The sequence below is a fragment of the Solanum verrucosum genome, unplaced genomic scaffold (assembly GCF_900185275.1).
Source record: "Solanum verrucosum unplaced genomic scaffold, falcon-dt-bn FXZP01000261.1, whole genome shotgun sequence".
Classification (NCBI taxonomy): domain Eukaryota; kingdom Viridiplantae; phylum Streptophyta; class Magnoliopsida; order Solanales; family Solanaceae; genus Solanum; species Solanum verrucosum.
In genome coordinates, this window is record NW_026019969.1 from 4,080,391 (window position 1) to 4,099,680 (window position 19,290).

A 19,290-nucleotide genomic window follows, 5' to 3' on the forward strand; every position below is an offset into this window, starting at 1 on the left:
CCCTTTATACATATGTTTCTTAAATAAAATTGTAAGTGTATTATAATCATTCTAACAAATATACTTAGCTTGCTAAAGTTTTTTTAAAAAAAAAATCAAGATCATCATTGTTTATTAACAGTTTCAATACTATCATTCAAATATGTAGTTATTTATTTATAAAATTAACTTCAACACTAAAACATATTTTTCAACGCTTAAACTCATCAGTTAATTATAATTAATTAATCTTAACACTCTAAATATAATTAATAGTATATATTTAAGGAAAAAATGTATAAAATAGCAAATTATTAATTCAAATAAATTATATAACCACAATTTCATTTAATTCTAAATCATAGCAAATAGTTTGTCACTCGCCTCTTTCTCCAGAAATCTCACTCGCACTCTCCCTTGCCTCTCTCACTTTATACAAACACAAATGTATAAATTGTGTTTGTATAAAGCGAGAGAAAACTGTATATACACATACAACTACCGAACTCTTCGTCCTATACACTTATAATTATATAATACAAATCTTCATATGTTCAGTTCTCTTTTGCCTCTTTCTCTTTCTCGCTTTATACAAACACAAATTATATAAAATACAATGTATAATTTGTGTTGTATAAAGCGCACGCGAGAGAGAGATTTGCCAAATGTTTTAATTCGATTCAATTGTATACAAATTCAAATTTTATACAAGTATACAAACACAGTCATTGATACATATACATAGTAGTTACATATATACAATTATCTAACCGATATACATATACAATCGCTGCGCTTTTTATACAAATGAGATGTCTGCCTGCGATTTATACAAATGAGATGCTCTATAGCAAACTATGTTTGCTATGGAGCGCAAATAGCAAACTATGCTTGCTATGGAGCGCAAATAACAAAATTGTAGTTATAGAGCGCTAATATGAGTTTTATGTTTACTAAACCTAAAATTTACTCATTTAATACAAATAACTAGTAGGTTGGTGTCCGGAAATAATTCTTACGCCTTTACATACTAACAGAGCTAGAATGTAGGAAGCCAGCTAAATTAAAATCCAATAAAATTTTCAATTCTTAAATTTAAAATACAAGTAAAATTCTCATATGGTCATTTAACTTAACGAAATATGTAATAAAATTATTTATGTTATTTTTATATTAATAAAATCACTCAATTTAGTAAAATCGTATAGTAAAATTATTTATCCTCTTTTAAGTTATTAATCAGAAATACACTTAAACTATCATTTTTTAAAGAAAAATAAAATCACATCAACTATTCATTGTTCTCTTTACTTAAAAAAAGTCTGTCCAAACATGTTTTAATTAGTTTTCTCTTAAGTTTGTATGAAATAAATATATTTTGACCCAATTAAGTAGGCTATTTTTGGATGACCATTAATATATGTAAATTTGGTGAATTTTTCATATATTTTTTGGGTATAATATTTGATATTTTGGTGTTTCAACTTTATATTATTTCTTACACTGTTTCAATGTATGAATAATGTTACATTAGAAATGACGTAACTATTTATACACCAAATTAATTTATTTGACAGCTGAAATAATTAAATTTTTATTTCAAATTTATCCTTAGGAAAATATCTCTACACATTCTTCAATGTGTAGAAATACGTAGACACCATCATAAACTACCTAATACTAATAAGGTAAATTTTATCTTAATCTGAATCGTTGGATGAATTTCATCTTAATCTTAACTGTTAAATAGATTTTATACTTATCTCAAATTTATTTTTTTAAAGTAAAATATTTTTACACCTACTTTTAATATATAAAAATGAACATAATTTAAGTAACTCCATATTTTCAATCCATTTCAAAATCAAATCAAATGTACTTATTTGTCTTCTAAAAATGAATAATAATAATGATGAAAATTCCTCCTCCTCCTCTACATCATTTTTAGATTTATTTGATGATCATAGTGCAAAAGAGCAACAAGTAATTTTGCAAAATATTTGCATGAATAACTATATGTTACAGCATTATTTGCAAGAATATCAAAATATTGAAGTTTCTAGCGTTGGGGAAAAATTGGTAGGGATTCCCTCCAAAAAACCCCAAATTGTAAATTCCCTCAAAAACCCTAACTCAACTAACTGCTCGCTTAACCGCATAGCATTCTCCTCAGCCGCCTCTGTAGCTCCCAACGCTCCGCTCAATCAGGTAAGTTTTGTTCATGTATTTTGACTCTCGAGAAGCGAAATATGATAAGTATTTTGGGATGTAGGGAGTAGAATTTGATTTTTGGCTCAATCAGTAATAATTTTTCCATGTATGTGACTTAGGTATATTCACTTCTAGCTAATCCTTCAAAAATACTTTAAGCATCGCAAATTCTATGATATTATATCAAGTGGAAGATCCTAAGTAGTTTAGAGAACGCCTAAGGGCATCTCCAATTCATAACACCAAATTTTACACTAAAATGGTGTCAATCAGCACAGTGACACTATTCACACGCTAAAATAGTGTTGGGTTGGAGCCCAAAACACTAAATTTTACACCAAAATAGGATTTGTGAGCTATTGCATAGGAGCTAGTGCGGGCTACCTCTCCTTTGCGAGCTATTGTATAGGAGCGGGCGCACCAAAGGGTAGCGGTTGTGGGTTTTCCCTGTCATCACAAATAAAATAAAATAGGATTTGGTGCAAAAGATAGTGTTGGATCGGAGATGGTCTATGCTCCTTTCATTGGTTGGCTAGTAGCACGCGGATTGAGAAGTAATTGAACAGAATGTCCTAGTTGGAGTATAAGTGCTTCTTGGTGCTGTAGTGAAATTTCTGTCTTAGGCTTTTACTGAGTAGTAGCACTGTGTTACTGCATATATGATACAACAACAACATACTCAATATAGTTCCACAAGTAGGGTATGGGGAGGGTGGGGTGTAGACAGACCTTACTCCTACCTTTGTGGGGGTAGAGAGGTTGTTTCCGATAGACCCTTGTCTGAAGAAAAAACGTTTTTCAGAAAATGGTTGAAAGAAATGCTACTGCATATATGATACAAAATTAAAAAGCAGACTTCATACGGATATGTATTTAATAGTACTTTCTGTTGGATCTTTCCAATATTTATGTTCTGTTTGGAGGCATTGGGGCTTGGGCCATGATGGAACTGGAACAGTTATGTGGGCTGTTTTTTTTTCATACAGATTGTGCATTGCTTGTCAATTGTGCAGAGATGGGAATGAAAACAGTTTTCCAGTATTTACTCTTCGGGTTCCTCATTAAACTGTTTGGGATGTATTTTAATATGGGGAGAAGAAAATCTTGATGTGCAACTTACCAAAAAAAGTAAATCTTGATATGCCTGTTTGAAGAAATTCTATTCAGTATGTAGGTTGACCTAGTCATAGTTTATAGCAAAGCGGACAGTTTGGAGTTCCTTTGATTATGACCTGTGTTAAGACTTGAGACAAAACCTTGCCTAATTTTGAAGGAGCAGAAATGAGGAAATGATTTTGGTACTTTTAGAAGCTGGGAAATGGTTCTTCTTGTTCCTTTTGTTTACAGAACCAGAAAGAAGCTCTTATTCCATTGAGTTACGGGAAATCATCTTGTCTGGGACCTTCAACCTACCCAAGCCCATCAGAAATGAGTGTCCTTTACAGTGAAGGAATATATTCTGGATTTCTGGCTTTTCCTCTTCCTTCATTTGTAATGTAAGACCATTCTCCTCGGGGATTGTCCAATGTGTGAAAGAGTAGACCACAAGAAGGATTTGACATCAGTGACATGAAGAATGTGAAATACGTACTACTCCTTTTAACGATTTAGTGGTGTGTTTTCCTTTCTGCATATCTTTATATGCTCTACTTGTTTGATTAAGAACGAATGCCCCATGTAGATTGATTCAGCACTCAAATGTTTCATGTAAGGTAATCATGCACGGGGAATATGTCCACATGCTTGAAAATCTATTTCGTTGAGTGTTTTATTGGGTGTACACTTAAAGGTTAACTTTCACATCACACACAATATCTTTTTAATTTTTTTTTATTGGTAACACTAAAATCTGGATTGAGGCAAGGACTGAAATTATGCAGGAGACTATGAATGCTCAAATGCAAGATGCATTATCCCTTCCTCAAGTTAAAGCAACATTTCGCCTTGGATCAGAATCATACTCTGTTGAGGCATGTAAAGGGATTATATCTGAGCAACTGATATCTATGAAAGAGCAAAGCATGACCATACTGAAGGACTATATCACCAAGCATAATGTTCCAAATGAAGTCCCTGATGAACCAGAAGAGTTTTCTTCAGAAGATGATGGTGAAGTTCCCGAGCAGCCCCCTGTAAAGTCCAATAAGCGCAAGTAAATCTATTTTCTTCCTCTGCTTATGTCTTTGTAGGTTTTTTTGTTTTTTTATGATGGCTGTTAACACTCTCTTACATGGTGAAAATTGTAGTTGATAAAGATGTGGAATTAATTGCCAGTTGCCATTACTTGAGATCAAGGGAACTTTTTTAGTATTTTACAAGAGTGTGATGTGAATGCTTGGTGAAAGTTTCCATCTCTTTAATTGGACAATTTTTCTCTAGAATGGAGTCTAACCAAAGGTCCTTTTGTTTGTTCAAGCTTTTTATGTTTTGAGGAATGTATTCGTACTTCATATTTTGGTTTTCTAAATGATTGATCAATAGTCACTACAATGTTATGGTTGTGCACAATTTCTCCATTGCTGTCTCGATTTCTCCTGTTTATTCATGTGAGTAAAATGGTCCTTGCAATATTTTGGAAGAAAATAACATGTAGTTCTAGTGAATATTAGCTAGTTGAGTCTCATCTTTCTGCTAAGAAAGCCAGACTTTCTTTACAAACATGCTTCGGCTAATGAAGTCATAGAAGTTTTGCACAGGCTAGCAGCAAAGTAGTGCAACCTAGCCATGGAGAGCACTTTCATACCATTTGGAGTTCACTCAAAGTCTTTGAAACAGCTGATGGATACTCATCAGCATCATATGCAGAATTAACCTGGGTATTCTCATATTTCTCTTCATCATCCCATAATACATATGCTTCCTCTCCATGGATAGCGTCATCTCCAATTTGCAACACCCCTTCGTCCAACCTAAGAGGCACTATCAACTTGATGAACAGACAGACCAAGCTTGTCGTGACAATATTTAGACACACTATGAATCCGACACCAGCTAGTTGAGCTCCCATTTGCCGTAGCCCAGCAGAGGTCCGGCCTGTCTGCAAACCATAGGCTAAGCCGATGTACCTTTCCCATTCAGGTACGAGGTAAAATAGCCGACAGAGCTTTGGCACAGCGAAAAATCCAGTGAGGATACCGCCTAAAATTCCTGCTAGGGCATGGGTATGGAAGACAGATAAGGTGTCGTCGACATGCCTTAAGAGCTTGACCTTCTTGTGAAGGATTGTCATTGTGTACCATGGAACACTTCCTGAAATTAAGCCCATCAGGATGGCCGCCCAACTTTGAACAACTCCTGTAGGTAGTGAATCTACTGGTTAGTCTAGCATGTCGAAATTTATACCCAGTCACTGCACTAAATGAGAACGTACCTGCACCAGGGGTGATGCAAACAAGGCCGGTGATCATGCCATTAACAGCTCCGATCACAGAGGGTTTGCCAGAAACAGCAATATCTAGGACCAGCCAAGTAAGGAGGCTGGTGGCGGTGCAGACATGTGTGTTCAATATGGCTAAGGAGGCGTCAGTGCTGGCGGTATAAGGTGCTCCTCCGTTGAACCCAGTCCAACCCATCCATAAAAGGCCGGCGCCGGCTAACATCATGAGAATGTTGTTTGGTGGAAACCTCTCTCTATCTTTGTCCAGCCTGGGACCTACCTGTTATAATATTAATATTGCCATGCAACATTCCAAGTTATGATCAGGACAAGAAGATCACCTCAAAGTAAATCTAGAGAGAGTTGAAGTAGTAATATTCCACTTTAATGGTTGTACAGAGGGGACGAGGGTCTTGTGTTAGCTTCATGCTTTCGGGTTCGAGCCCTAGTATGGAGAAAATCTTGTTGGTAGTGCCACTCCACATGGCCTTGCAGTGCGCGATTAGGATTAGGATGTAGTCGGTGCGAAAAATAAAAAGAAGAAACTTACCCAATAAGCCGCAGTAAATCCAGCAACACCAGAAGAGAGATGAATAACAAAGCCTCCTGCAAAATCAATCACTCCTAGCTTGGACAGCCATCCATCTGGGCACCAAATGCTAAATGCGCCAATGGTATACGAAAAAGTATGCCACAAAGGCACGAACAACATCCAAGCTATAAAATTCATCCTCCCAAGAAGTGCCCCGGCGATCAATATTGGCGTAATGGCTGCAAAAACAAACTGAAAAAACACCATTGTTGCTGTGGGGAAGTATCCCAGAAATGCTTGTCTAAGAAGGTACTTCTCGTCCAAGGCAATGGACGGTTTTCCCCAGAAGGCCACGAGCTTGTCACCGAACGACATCCGGTAGCCCCATCCAACCCAACATATGAGAACAGAGGCAAAGGCATAGAGTGCCATGAAAGCGGAATTAATTGCCCATTTCTTCTTTACCATGCCACCATAGAGAATGACTAAGCCGGGCACACACTGGAGCCCGACTAGGGTGGCAGCAGTGAGCTGCCACGCGTTGTCACCTTTGTTCATCCATTCCGGACTTGCCTCGTCTGGTGATAGATTTGAGGGAAGTTCCATTAGTGATAGCGTTCCTTGCAAGATTATTCGTGATTCAACTACGTACTGGAGCAACGGGTGCTGTTTTTTTTCTCTTTAGTTCTTTGTAATTGTTACCTATACCTATATGATTCAGAATATGATGGGATAGTGACTGTCTAAGAAATAAGCAAATGGCTTTCGATTGTTAGTTTAATATGAAGTATCATATGTGCTATTTGTGTCTTTTCTTCAAGAGTGTAAGTGATGCCATTGCCGGCTTCGGTTTAGCTAGTTGGCCTGCTCTTGTGTTCCAGTATGGATTATTCAAATATAATTCTTTAAAGAGATTACGGTGAAAAACACATTTAAACTATTGTACTTTTTTTTGCGAGTGTCACATATCAACTATATGTTGTTCCGTTTTTCTACTTGAACTATTACCATTTATGTATTGAAACACACCAGATGAGTAGATAGTGATAGTTTTGATAGGAAAAGGGAACAAGAACAGTTGGAGGGGTGAAACTCGCGAAAAAATGATAGGTCAGATGTGTGTGTTGTTTGATCATTAACTCTTCTACGAAAGGAACATAATGTAAGTGTACGTAATATGAAGGAAAATCACAAGGAAAGGACCAAGAACAACAAAAGAAAAGGAATCAAGAAATTAAAGAACAGGAAAATTTGAAAGTAAATTCAATGATTATCTTCCGTTTTCATGGGTTTTTTTTTAAACAGAAAAGTTTTTATCATTTTTCTCAAGAATATTCATCGCTCAGAAAAAAGAAAAAAAAAAGAGTTGCTAAATATTGGTTGAACTCCTTTTAATTATAAGAATAAATAATTTAGTTATACAAAAAAATTCCTAAGCATGCAAATTTCTTCTTGATAAACTAATCTATTTTTTTTAAACAATGAGAAGATTATAATTATAATTAAATGAATTAAAAAAAGCCTATTATAAAAAGAAAAAAAAGACTTTAAGGACATGACATGTCAACTAGGAGAGAAAGAAGTTTTTGAAGTGTTAACTGTTTTTAAAGAAAAATAGTAATAGTTGAGTGATATTTTTATTGAATAAAAGTGATATTTGAAAATAATTTTCAAAATTTGGATGACCATTTAGAAAATTAGCATCACAGTTTAATTCCTATAATACTTATATGGTTAGAGATATAAGTTCAATTCATCTCACACAAATTATGTCTGAGCAAGACATAACTTAATTTTTACAAAACTTATATAACTAAAGATAAAGTTTTAATTTTAGAATCCACTTAACCTACATAACCAGTGGCGGATCTACCTTGTGCATAATGGGTGCTTAATCACCCACTGCCTTTTGTGACAAACAGTAATATTTATGTATAAAAAATTAGTATTTCATTGAAATGTATTAATTGAGCACCCATTTTTAAGTAGTAATTTTTGAGTTAAAAACGTTGAACACCCATAATATAAAATTTCTGGATCCGCCACTGTACATAACCTATATTTGTAATAAACTAGACATAATATAGAAGTTTAGTCGACATCAACCATTGAAGAAGCTCATTTTGAATTCGCCACTCCATTGACTAAAAAAGGAGTAACCAATATTTTCAAAAGTTTTGACGAAAAAGGATTGAATGTAACATCATAAAATGATTTAAATATATTTCTCATTATACTTTCCATTTAAATATATCTTTTTTGTTATTTATTTTTTGACATAAATTTAATTTTAATTCTGACTAAAAAACTATGTGTTAAATTCAAAAACAAATAATTCACCTCTAATTTTAAATATCCATTTTGTTTTTTAGAAATTCACATGCTTAACTCGACCTTCCTTGACCTATTTTCTTTTCTTTTTCTCTTTTCAATACCCAAAACATTAAAACTCTGGCACATTAAAATTCTTTTTTTAAAAAAAGAAAGTTATATTTTTGGATGCATCCTTTTGCAGTCTAAGCTTTCAGCACTCCACTGATCTTCGTTCAACTCCTAAGCGTTCTTGCTTCTTGTAAATAGACAAATAGCATATGACATATAATTCAAATGGTGAATTATAAATTTGATTTGTAGTAAAAAAAAATTGTGTGTGGAAATACATAAAATGCCTCTAAAGTACTTCCTCCATTTCAAATTGAGTAACATGCTTTGATTTGATATGAAATATAAGTAAATAATTTTTTTGTTAAAATTTTGTTGTCTAAAATTAAAAATTTGATTAAATATATTAAAATACTTTTTTACCATGTAGTCTAAAACATGTTAGTTGCTATAAAAAGGAAAGGATCATTTTTTTTAAACTTATTAAAATAAAATATAGATCAAATAAATTGAAACGGAGGAAAATAATACATTTTTGCGCCTTACGGCCTTTAATTATGGGTTCTATCACCTCCTTAATGTTGTTAAAAATTGATAGATCAACCTTTAAAACTTTGTATTAAAAGAGAAGACGAAAAGAAAAAAAATGGCTCGGCTCAGATTAAACGGGGTGTTGTATTTAAAATTGAAAGCGAGTTATTTAATTTTGAGTTTGACACGTATTCTTTCGTGGAAACTCAAAATTAAAGATAAGTCTTTTTCTGTCATTATATTATGTCAAACATAATAATTTGTATAAATCTATAAGAAAAATAGGATACAAGATAGAGCTACTATGAAAAAGTTATGATTGTAAAATAATAAGGAAATATCAAATGTAAAAAGAAAATGTTAAAGGTAACGACACAATCACACCAAATCAATCATTACATAAAATGAGACATGTTATTAAGTATTATCTAACTGTGAATTTAATGATATAATATAATAGAATTTAAATAACAATTAAAATAAATATTATATTTAAATGAATAGTACAATACAATACAATACGATGCAAAATTGGGGGAAGTTATTTAATTTTGACAAGCCCTTATGCGAAGTAGACTGAAAATGATAGTTGTAGTTGCATTAACGTAATCGTTTTCCTAATCGCTCTTCTCACAGGGAAAAAAATGGCGGAAGTGTATAAATACCTCCATAGAATCACTACAAATTTACTCAATTTTAGTGCCCTAAAAGAAGAAAACAGCAACGAGAGTTTTTTTTTTTCTTCATTTGAGCAATAGCGGACGCATTTGAGATGCCTAGAGTAAAGTTGGGAAGCCAAGGATTTGAGGTAAAAATTACAAGCTATATGATACATGTTTTGATTTGTATTTATTTAGTGAATTTTTAACTCATATAAATAACTAGCATCTCTATCTTCACAAGCACAAGGTAGGGTAAGATGTCGTACACACTATCCTACTCGTTAGACCTTACTTATGAGACTACACCGTAGATATGTTGTTGTTGTTTAATGCATATAAAGGGTCGAACCAAAGTGATATGGTTAGGTGAACCCATAAGTTGTACATTAGATCCGCCCTTGTCATTGTATCATCCAAGATATTCACCTTATATGCATATGTAATATTTATGCATCCAAGGTGTGGGTGGCTTAGTGATCAATGAAGTGGTTGAGAATCCAGGGTTGGTGACAATTGAGACAAAAAAACACTAGGTGATTTAATTTTTCTCATTTGTCCTAACGTTGGTGGACAAAGTCACCTGATATGTGTGCAGAGGCGTATCCAAGGAAGGGTCATCCGGTTCACGTGAACCCATGCTCTCCTCCCGAGATCATATATAGTAGTGTTATATTTTTGAAAAATATTGAAATATAGATGTGTGAATTCATACTCGGAGTATCGTATAATGCGATGATGACTGGGTGCACCTCTCTACGTGAGGTTAGAAATTTGAATTTTATATTCATCTTGTTTTATTTTTCTTTGTAAAATTAGATAACACCTCTCTAAATAGTTATTGGTAACACTTTTGACATTTTAATTAGTTTTGGACCTATAATATTAATTTTAACGATTTTCAGTAATAAGAACCTAAATGTCCAACCGATAAAACTTATATCTTAGATCAACCTTTTTGTAATAATGCACCATCATTCCAAAATCCTGGATACGCTTTTGTATGTGTGGGAGGTGATAGGTATCTTATGGAATTAGTGGAGGTACGCAAAAGTTGGCATGAACACCAATATTTATGATTTTAACTGAAAGCCATGAATCATAAACCCATGGAATCCTTCTGTATCACTGCTATGTTGCTAGATTTGTTGTTTAAACGATCACTTACAATTTGGATAACCAAGTGAAATCCCACGAGTGGGGTCTGTGAAGGGTAGTGTACACAAGACCTTACTCCACATTTGGAGGTAGATAAGTTGTTTCCGATAAACCCCAACTCAAGGAAAAGAAAACAAAGCCGTCCGGGAAAAGAAATACTATATAAAGCATGATAAAGCAATTTGAAGAAATCTTTTATAATTTGAATCAGAAGCTAAATCTCATGGGCTTTTCCCTGTGAATTTAGTAGATAAATTTTACTCTGAACGAAGAAGGGCGTTCTACCCTTTCCAAAATGGATGCAGTAATGTGCTTTTTAGCTGTTACTTCCTTTCTGCAAAATTGTTTATTTCCTAAGGTAGTTTTCATATGATTTTGATGTAATCGTCATTCACAGCATGTTGAACCTTTGTTTCTAGGTCTCTAAATTAGGTTTCGGCTGTATGGGGCTCTCTGGAGCCTATAATACTCCTGTTCCTGAGGAGGAAGGGATTGCAATAATCAAGGAGGCTTTTAGCAAAGGAGTCACATTTTTTGACACATCAGATTTTTATGGCATGGATCATGCGAATGAATACTTGGTCGGGAAGGTGGTAACTACAGAAAATTGGTTTCACACGTATCTTGATCATCGAAAGATGCATTTTTATTAGCTGAAACATCCATTACACTTTCCATGGAATGTTGTATAAACAAAACAAAGAAAATGGAGTACAAGATGGTCTTCTTTATTTTTCCAGCTTGAGGATTCTCGAATCATCTTAACATGATAAACCAGTGAACATATAAGATATAATAAACTTGTATATGCATCAATAATAGAAGTTCGTGTGTAAAACCACCATGTTGCATGAATATTATTACGAAAAATAGAGAAGGGTGGAGGGGGAAGAGGCATGAACAGAGAAAGTGCTTGAATTCTCCTCATCTTCACTGGGTTTAGTTCAAAATTATCTAATTGCAATCGTTTACGTTACTTGTTAGCCATTCAACTTCAGCTAATCTTTGTGATCCATATAAGCTATCACTTGTTGAGGCTGCTACTATTACACTATCTGATGAACACATTAAAGATGTTGCATGACTATACAGAGATTTTATTTTTTCTTTCTCGAAATGTTCCATATGCCTTTTCGAATTGGTGTACTGTGTGAGGTAATGGAATGCCAGAATACCCACTACCATTCAATTAAAATAGCTGATTGATTTTTCTTAAGTAGTCCGTAATTCATTTAAGAATTTCACTGTTTCAGGCATTAAAGCAATTGCCTCGAGAAAAAATACAGCTTGCTACAAAGTTCGGTATATATAAGATTGAACCAACTAAGATGACAGTAAAAGGAACTCCTGAATATGCCCGTTCCTGCTGTGAAGCTAGCTTAAAGTGCCTATAAGTGGACTACATTGATCTCTACTATGTGCACCGTATAGACACAACAGTGCCCATTGAGGAAACAGTAAGTGATCTGCCTATATATGGTTCAATTTTGGTACCTTAGTGCACATAATATTCATTTGCTTTGAGTAGGAATGCCTGCATTCCTAATCAAGATTCTTGCTTTTAATTTTCCGGTGAAGCACTTCTATCTCTACTATTTCTTATTGTGGTGAGTTGTGTTACAGATGGGAGAACTTAAAAAATTAGTTGAAGAAGGTAAAATAAAATATATTGGCCTGTCTGAAGCTCACCCGGAGACGATAAGGAGAGCACATGTAGTTCATCCTATCACCGCTGTACAGCAGGAGTATTCTCTATGGACGCGTGACATTGAGGATGACATAATTCCAGTTTGCAGGTTTCTCTACACTCCATTACACATTTTGAAAACAAAGAAAAAAACCTTGAAATCAAATACAGGACATGCATTTGGACTTTCTACTAGTTAGTGTATTTTGGAGTACTATTTAACAGAAAACAGGCACATTCCTACTAGATAATTATGAACCACTAATGACTAAACAGAAAGTTAATGGATTGTGCGCGGAGAAATTTTCACTTCACTTTTTATACCCTCATTCTATCTTTATCTACTAAGGAGCTTGGAATTGGGATTGTTTCATATAGCCCTGTTGGACGTGGGCTTTTGGCTGGAAAAGCAGTTGTTGAAAGCTTGCCCGCCAACAGCTTTTTGGTAACAAAACAAACCATTGCTTATTTTACTCCATAAATTCATTGATGTTTCATTATTATTAATATTTTTTTCGAACTAAATCCATTTTTCATGGTTTTGATTCTGGATTCGTTTACTTTCTATTAGACTACACAACCTAGGTTTACTGGAGAGAACTTTGAAAAGAACAAATCTATATTTTTTCGTTTGGAAGGAATAGCCAAGAAGCATGGATGCACTCCGGCTCAACTTGCTATTTCATGGATTCTTCTCCAAGGGGATGATATTGTACCTATTCCTGGTAAGCAATTCTTCTCGTAGTTTCACTAATACAAAGATGATCTTCGAGTACTTGTACAGAAATGAGTAGCACTCACTTGTGCTTTGATCTCTTTAAGACATGATGTTATGAATACTGAGTTAGTCTCTTGCCTGTTATTATAGGTACAACAAAGATAAAAAATCTTCATGATAACATCGGTTCCGTGAGAGTAAAGCTCACAGAAGAAGACATAAAAGAACTTTCTGATGCAGTGTCCGTCAGGGAAGTGGCTGGGCAGAGATATGACGAGTTTCTTTACAAGACAACATATAAGTTTTCTATTACACCACCACCAACCAAATGATCAATGTTGTGTTATGGCAAGTGCAGACTTGAACTTGTTTGTTTCTCTTTTTTATTCTTAAATCTATTGACATATGATTCCCTCTTTTTGTACTGCCATATTTGAATAAAGGATATGTCTGCTTGTATTTTATCTCAGTCAAAATGGAAATCATATTAGCTACTCCATATTGTTTTTAATTAATGTTATTACTTGTGGAAATCAAACAGTGGCTTTGTGCCATTGGGTTATGGACTTATGGGTCTTACGATCACAAGTTGAAACTTGAAAGCACGAGCTTTGATACTTTGGGTATTAAAAGAGAAGGAAAATAGGTCGGATCAAGTTAAATGACTGGTTTTAAAAAAAAAAAATTGAGGGCGAGTCATTTAATTTTGACTTTTTGAGCTTTAACACTTGTTTTTCCGAAAAAATTCAGGACAAATTTAGGATGAAGTATAAGGGAATGGTTATATTAGAATGTAAAGTATAATTGGAAGCATTGAAAACACTTCTTAATTCTGCGCAAATTATTTAGTTTCATCCCCAAATTATTAACCTTTTAAAAACATCTCTCTATTTGACTGCTCTACATATTTGGACAAAAAATATAAGGAAAGATATATTGTAAATTATTCTAATAAAATATATATATTAACGTAATTTGACGTTTTGCCAAGTTGACTGAAAATGATAGCAGGATTAACGTAATCGTTGACGCAAGGCCCCCTGCTTACCTAATTGCTTTCCTCATGCAGGGGAAAAATTGCTAATGGCGAAAGTGTATATATATATCACCATAGAATCACTACAAATTTATTCAATTTTAGTACCCAGAAAAGAAGAACACATTAAAAAGGAGAGATTTTTCCATTTGAGCAATGGCGGACGCAGTTGAACTTGAGATGCCTAGAGTAAAGCTGGGAAGCCAAGGACTTGAGGTAAAAACTTCTATCTATATGATACATTTTTTTGGACGATATCGCATTTGTCACTTCTATTTGTGTCTTTTTGTATTGGAAATAGGGTTAATTTTAGAGTAATTTGATTTTGAGCATGTTTGGATCGACTTATTTTAAGTGTTTTTAGGCTAAAATAACTTTTAGCATTTTTTTTATGGAGTGTTTGAGTAAATTAAAAATGTGTTTATAAACACTTAGTTTTAAGCTAATCCAAGCTGGCTCTTATGGCTTTAGCTTATAAGTTAAAAATCAATCTAAAAAGGCTCTTCGTCTTGTTATTTTGTCATTGTATTAGTCCCATGGTATGAATATCTATTTATGGATAAAATGATGCTACTCAGAGCTCTTAAGGCATCGACATTTGTTATCTCAATTGGTACTAGTTAGTGCGGAGCTAGAAATTCTAACCAGGGAATTCGAAAAATCTTAAACTAAAAGTTTTCTTAATATAAAGAGGATTCAACAAGTTAAAATATTCATAGTTTTTTGTCACCGGTCAGAGGTGAATTCAAGATTTGAATGTTGTGGTTTCGAGTTCTCGATTCTACCACAACCCATGTAATCCACTGGACTCATGACCTATTATTTTGTATGTATATAGTAGGTTTTCAAAAAATAAAAGGTTCGAGCCAAAGCTATTGGGTTTGGATTAACCTAAAAGTTATACACTGATTTATATTTATTTAGTGAGTTCTTAACACATATAAAGGGTTCGAGCTAAAGTGATTGAGTTAGGTAAACCCATAAGTTATACATTGGATCTACCCTTGCCATTGTATTATCCAAGATTTCCACGCCACAGATATGAGTTGAGAGTGTGAACTCAATACTTATGTAACATCTATCTTTACTTGTTTTATGCATGTATATGTGTTTTTATATTTATGTGTAATATCTATGGTTTTAGCTGATTGCCGTGGATTCAAAACCCATGGAATCCTTCTGGATCACGGATCTGTTGCTTAAACAAAATCCCGTCCATTTACAATTCGAATCAGAAGCTAAATCTCATGGACTTTTTCCTGTGAATTTAATGGATAAATTTTACTCTGAACGAATAAGAATGCTCTACCCTTTTCCAAAATGGATGCAGTAAATTGCTTTTTAGCTGTTACTTCCTTTTTGCAAAATTGTCTATTTCGTATAGTAGTGTTTATATGATATTGATGTAATGGTCATTCACAGCATGTTGAACCTTTGTTTCTAGGTCTCTAAATTAGGTTTCGGCTGTATGGGGCTCACTGGAGCCTATAGTAGTCCTGTTCCTGAGGAGGAAGGGATTGCAATAATCAAGGAGGCTTTTAGTAAAGGAGTCACATTTTTGGACTCATCAGACATTTATGGAACGGATCATGCGAATGAGTACTTGATCGGGAAGGTAACTACAAGCAATTGGTGTCGCACGAATCATGATCATCAAAAGATGCATTTTTCTTAGCAGAAACATCCATAACACTTTCCATGGAATGTGGTATAAACAAAACAAATAAAGTGGAGTACAACATGGTCTTCTTTAATTTTCCAGCTTGAGGATTCTTGAATCATCTTAACATGATAAAACAGTGAACATATAAGATATAATAAGCTTGTGTATGCATAGATGTTCATCTGTTAAACCACCATGTTACATGAGAATTCATACGAAAAAGAGAAAAGGGAGGAGGGGGAAGAGGCATGAACGGAGAAAGTACTTGAAATCTCCTCATCTTCACTAGATTTAGGTTGAAATTATCTTATTGCAATCCTTTTCGTTATTTGTTTGCCTTTCAACATCAGCTAATCTTTGTGTCCATATAAGCTACACTTGTTGAGGCTGCTAGTATTACACTATCTGATGAACACATTTAAGATGTGGCATGATTATACAGAGTGTTGCCGGTTTTTTTCATGCTTCATCAGATAAATATCCTATCAGGCTTCTGAATTTGTTTCGCCTTTTAGTCTTTTAAGCACTGGCTGGTTTCATATGAACAAGAGAAGTTTCTACAAACTTGTTGCTAGGATTGTTAACTCAGGTCATATTTTCCTGAATAGAATATATAGAGTTGAAGAATTTTGATTTTACATCTAGCATATCTTAAGTTGGTGTAAAATGAAAATGGAAGGGAAATGTTAATGCGGGAAAAATGAGTGTATAATGGCAATGTTGGACTGAAAAAAAGATTTAAATTATGTTCTTCTTCTATGGCTCATGTACTATGTAAGGTAATGGAATGCCAGAAGACCCACTGCCACAGTTAAATAGCTGCTTGATTTTTCTTAAGTAATTCGTAATTTATCTAAGAATTTCACTGTTTCAGGCATTAAAGCAATTGCCTCGAGAAAAAGTACAGCTTGCAACAAAGTTCGGTATATATAAGATTGAACCAACTAAGATTACAGTGAAAGGAACTCCTGAATATGTCCGTTCCTGCTGTGAAGCTAGCTTAAAGTGCCTACAAGTGGACTACATTGATCTCTACTATGTGCACCGTATAGATACAACAGTGCCCATTGAGGAAACAGTAAGTGATCTGCCTATATACGGTTCAGTTTTGGTCCCTTAGCCCTCATAATATTCATTTGCCTCGAGGAGGAATGCCTGCATTCCTAATCAAGAATCTTGCTTTATTTTTCCCATGAAGCATTTCTATCCCTGCTATTTCTTATTGTGGTGAGGTATGTTACAGATGGGAGAACTTAAAAAATTAGTTGAAGAAGGTAAAATAAAGTATGTTGGCCTGTCTGAAGCTCACCCGGAGACAATAAGGAGAGCACATGCAGTTCATCCTATCACTGCTGTACAGCAGGAGTATTCTCTATGGACACGTGACGTGGAGGATGACATAATTCCAGTTTGCAGGTTTCTCTACACTCTATTACACATTTAGAAAAAGAACCTTGAAATAAAAGACAAGGACACACATTTGAACTTTCTACTAGTTAGTATAGTTTGGAGAAATTTTCAATTCTCTCATTCTATCTTATCTACTAGGGAGCTTGGAATTGGGATTGTTCCATATAGCCCTGTTGGACGCGGGCTCTTTGCTGGAAAAGCAGTTATTGAAAGCTTGCCCGCCAACAGCTTTTTGGTAAGAAAACAAACCATTGTTTATTTTACTTTTAAATTCTTTGATGTTTCATTATTATTACTCATATTATTATTTTTTGTATTAAATCCATTTTTCATGCTCTTATGGTTCTGGATTCGTTTACTCTCTATTAGACTACACAACCTAGGTTTACCGGAGAAAACTTTGAAAAGAACAAATCTATATATTTTCGTATGGAAGGAATAGCCAAGAAGCATGGATGCTCTCCGGCTCAACTTGCTATTTCATGGGTCCTTCACCAAGGGGATGATATTGTACCTATTCCTGGTAAGCAATTCTTTTCGTAGTTTCACTAATACAAAGATGATCTTAGAGTACTTGTACAGAAAGAAGTAGCACTCACTTGTGCTTGCTTTGATCACATGATGTTGTGAATACTGAGTTAGTCTCTTGTCTGTTATTATAGGTACAACAAAGATAAAAAATCTTCATGATAACATCGGTTCCGTGAGAGTAAAGCTCAGAGAAGAAGACATAAAAGAGCTTTCTGATGCAGTGCCCGCCAGTGAAGTGGCAGGGCAGAGAATTGGCGGGAGTCTTTATAACACATCATATAAGTTTTCCATTACACCTCCACCAACCAAATGATCATTAATCCTGTGCTATTGAAAGTGCAGGCTCTAGCTTGTTTGTTACTCTTTTGCTTCTTAAATCCATTGCCATATAATTCCTCTCATTTTGTACTGTCATAATTGAATAAAGGATGTGACTGTCTGCTTGTGTTTTATCTCAGTCAAAGTGGAAATCATATTTGCTGCATAGTTTTTTTAAAATTAGTGTTATTACTTGTGTAGTAATCAAACACTGGCCCCTATTGTTAGGCCAAAGTCTGGACTTAGGTCCATAAAGTATCAATTTATGGCTTTGCTATTGTATCACTATTATGTGACATTGGGTTATGGACTTATGGGTCTTTACGATCTTTAATTATGGGTTCTATCACCTCCTTAACATGTCTCAAGTTGAAACAACAAGCTTTGACACTTTGGACGAACGGAAAAGGGCCTAAAATATCCGTCAACTATTTGAATTGGTATGAAATTATCCTTCATCCACCTTTCTGCCCCTAAATACACTTGACGCCAATCTTTTGACTCAAAAATACACTTGATATTAACCATTTGACTCATATTTGCCCTTATTTTTAACAAAGTCCCCTAAAGTAAAATCATTAAATATTTATTTATTATGTTACCTAATCTAATTGATTAAAATTTAAACTCTTCTCAAATAAATAATAAGAATCACATAATTTTCATGTCTTGTCCCGATACGCTTGAAATAATATTTTAAAAAATTATTAATTTCATGATATGTTACTATTGTCCTATTTTGAATCAATCCCACCAATTATTATAACCCAACTCATAATAGAGATCCAACAAAAAATCATACTTGTCCTTTCTTATTTTTCATCTAAAAAAATAAGTTTTGTTTTTCATTATATATATTTTCTATCAATTATTCAATTGTCTTGCTCATTCCCTCCTATTATTCTTTTTTTTTTTTTAAAGTTCTCTAATTCTTAATTAGGATATCATGAACTCAAACTTTAAATAAATTTACATTTTCATATTCTTTTAATTTGTATTATTATCATAGTGTGTGTGGGGCGGGGGAGAGGGGAGATAGGAGAAAAATGTCATTTTCATTCTTTTATTTTGAATTTTGGGTACACACGAAAGAAAAATG

At 34.1% G+C, this 19,290-nt stretch overlaps 3 protein-coding genes and 1 pseudogene across 3 annotated transcripts; 3 read left to right on the forward strand and 1 right to left on the reverse strand.

Moving 5' to 3' along the window:
- Positions 1-1,875: 1,875 nt before the first annotated feature.
- LOC125816562 (uncharacterized) lies at positions 1,876-4,571 on the forward strand. Its single transcript, XM_049496177.1, has 2 exons — positions 1,876-2,187; positions 4,071-4,571. Exons 1-2 carry the CDS (start codon positions 1,876-1,878, stop codon positions 4,344-4,346), a joined length of 588 nt encoding a protein of 195 aa, XP_049352134.1. The 3' UTR covers positions 4,347-4,571.
- A 356-nt stretch (positions 4,572-4,927) lies between these two features.
- On the reverse strand, positions 4,928-6,704 carry LOC125815994 (ammonium transporter 2 member 4-like). The gene is made up of 3 exons (XM_049495574.1): positions 6,117-6,704; positions 5,561-5,846; positions 4,928-5,484 (listed from the first exon to the last, which is right to left on the reverse strand). The coding sequence occupies exons 1-3, from the start codon at positions 6,702-6,704 to the stop codon at positions 4,928-4,930; spliced, it is 1,431 nt and encodes a 476-aa protein (XP_049351531.1).
- Positions 6,705-9,763: 3,059 nt separating this feature from the next.
- Positions 9,764-13,565, forward strand: LOC125816104 (perakine reductase-like; annotated as a pseudogene).
- An 860-nt stretch (positions 13,566-14,425) lies between these two features.
- Positions 14,426-18,186, forward strand: LOC125816101 (perakine reductase-like). Its single transcript, XM_049495696.1, has 7 exons — positions 14,426-14,485; positions 15,714-15,884; positions 16,807-17,010; positions 17,176-17,348; positions 17,481-17,577; positions 17,712-17,865; positions 18,005-18,186. Exons 1-7 carry the CDS (start codon positions 14,426-14,428, stop codon positions 18,184-18,186), a joined length of 1,041 nt encoding a protein of 346 aa, XP_049351653.1.
- Positions 18,187-19,290: the final 1,104 nt, after the last annotated feature.

Coding starts and splice junctions, on each gene's coding strand:
- LOC125816562 (XM_049496177.1), top strand. CDS start 1,876: ATGAATAATAATAATGATGAAAATTCCTCCTCCTCCTCTACATCATTT. Junction 2,188..4,070: donor CCAACGCTCCGCTCAATCAG/GTAAGTTTTGTT, acceptor GAAATTATGCAG/GAGACTATGAATGCTCAAAT.
- LOC125815994 (XM_049495574.1), bottom strand. CDS start 6,704: ATGGAACTTCCCTCAAATCTATCACCAGACGAGGCAAGTCCGGAATGG. Junction 5,847..6,116: donor GATTTACTGCGGCTTATTGG/GTAAGTTTCTTC, acceptor ATATTATAACAG/GTAGGTCCCAGGCTGGACAA. Junction 5,485..5,560: donor TTGCATCACCCCTGGTGCAG/GTACGTTCTCAT, acceptor CACTACCTACAG/GAGTTGTTCAAAGTTGGGCG.
- LOC125816101 (XM_049495696.1), top strand. CDS start 14,426: ATGGCGGACGCAGTTGAACTTGAGATGCCTAGAGTAAAGCTGGGAAGC. Junction 15,885..16,806: donor ATGAGTACTTGATCGGGAAG/GTAACTACAAGC, acceptor TCACTGTTTCAG/GCATTAAAGCAATTGCCTCG. Junction 17,011..17,175: donor CAGTGCCCATTGAGGAAACA/GTAAGTGATCTG, acceptor GGTATGTTACAG/ATGGGAGAACTTAAAAAATT.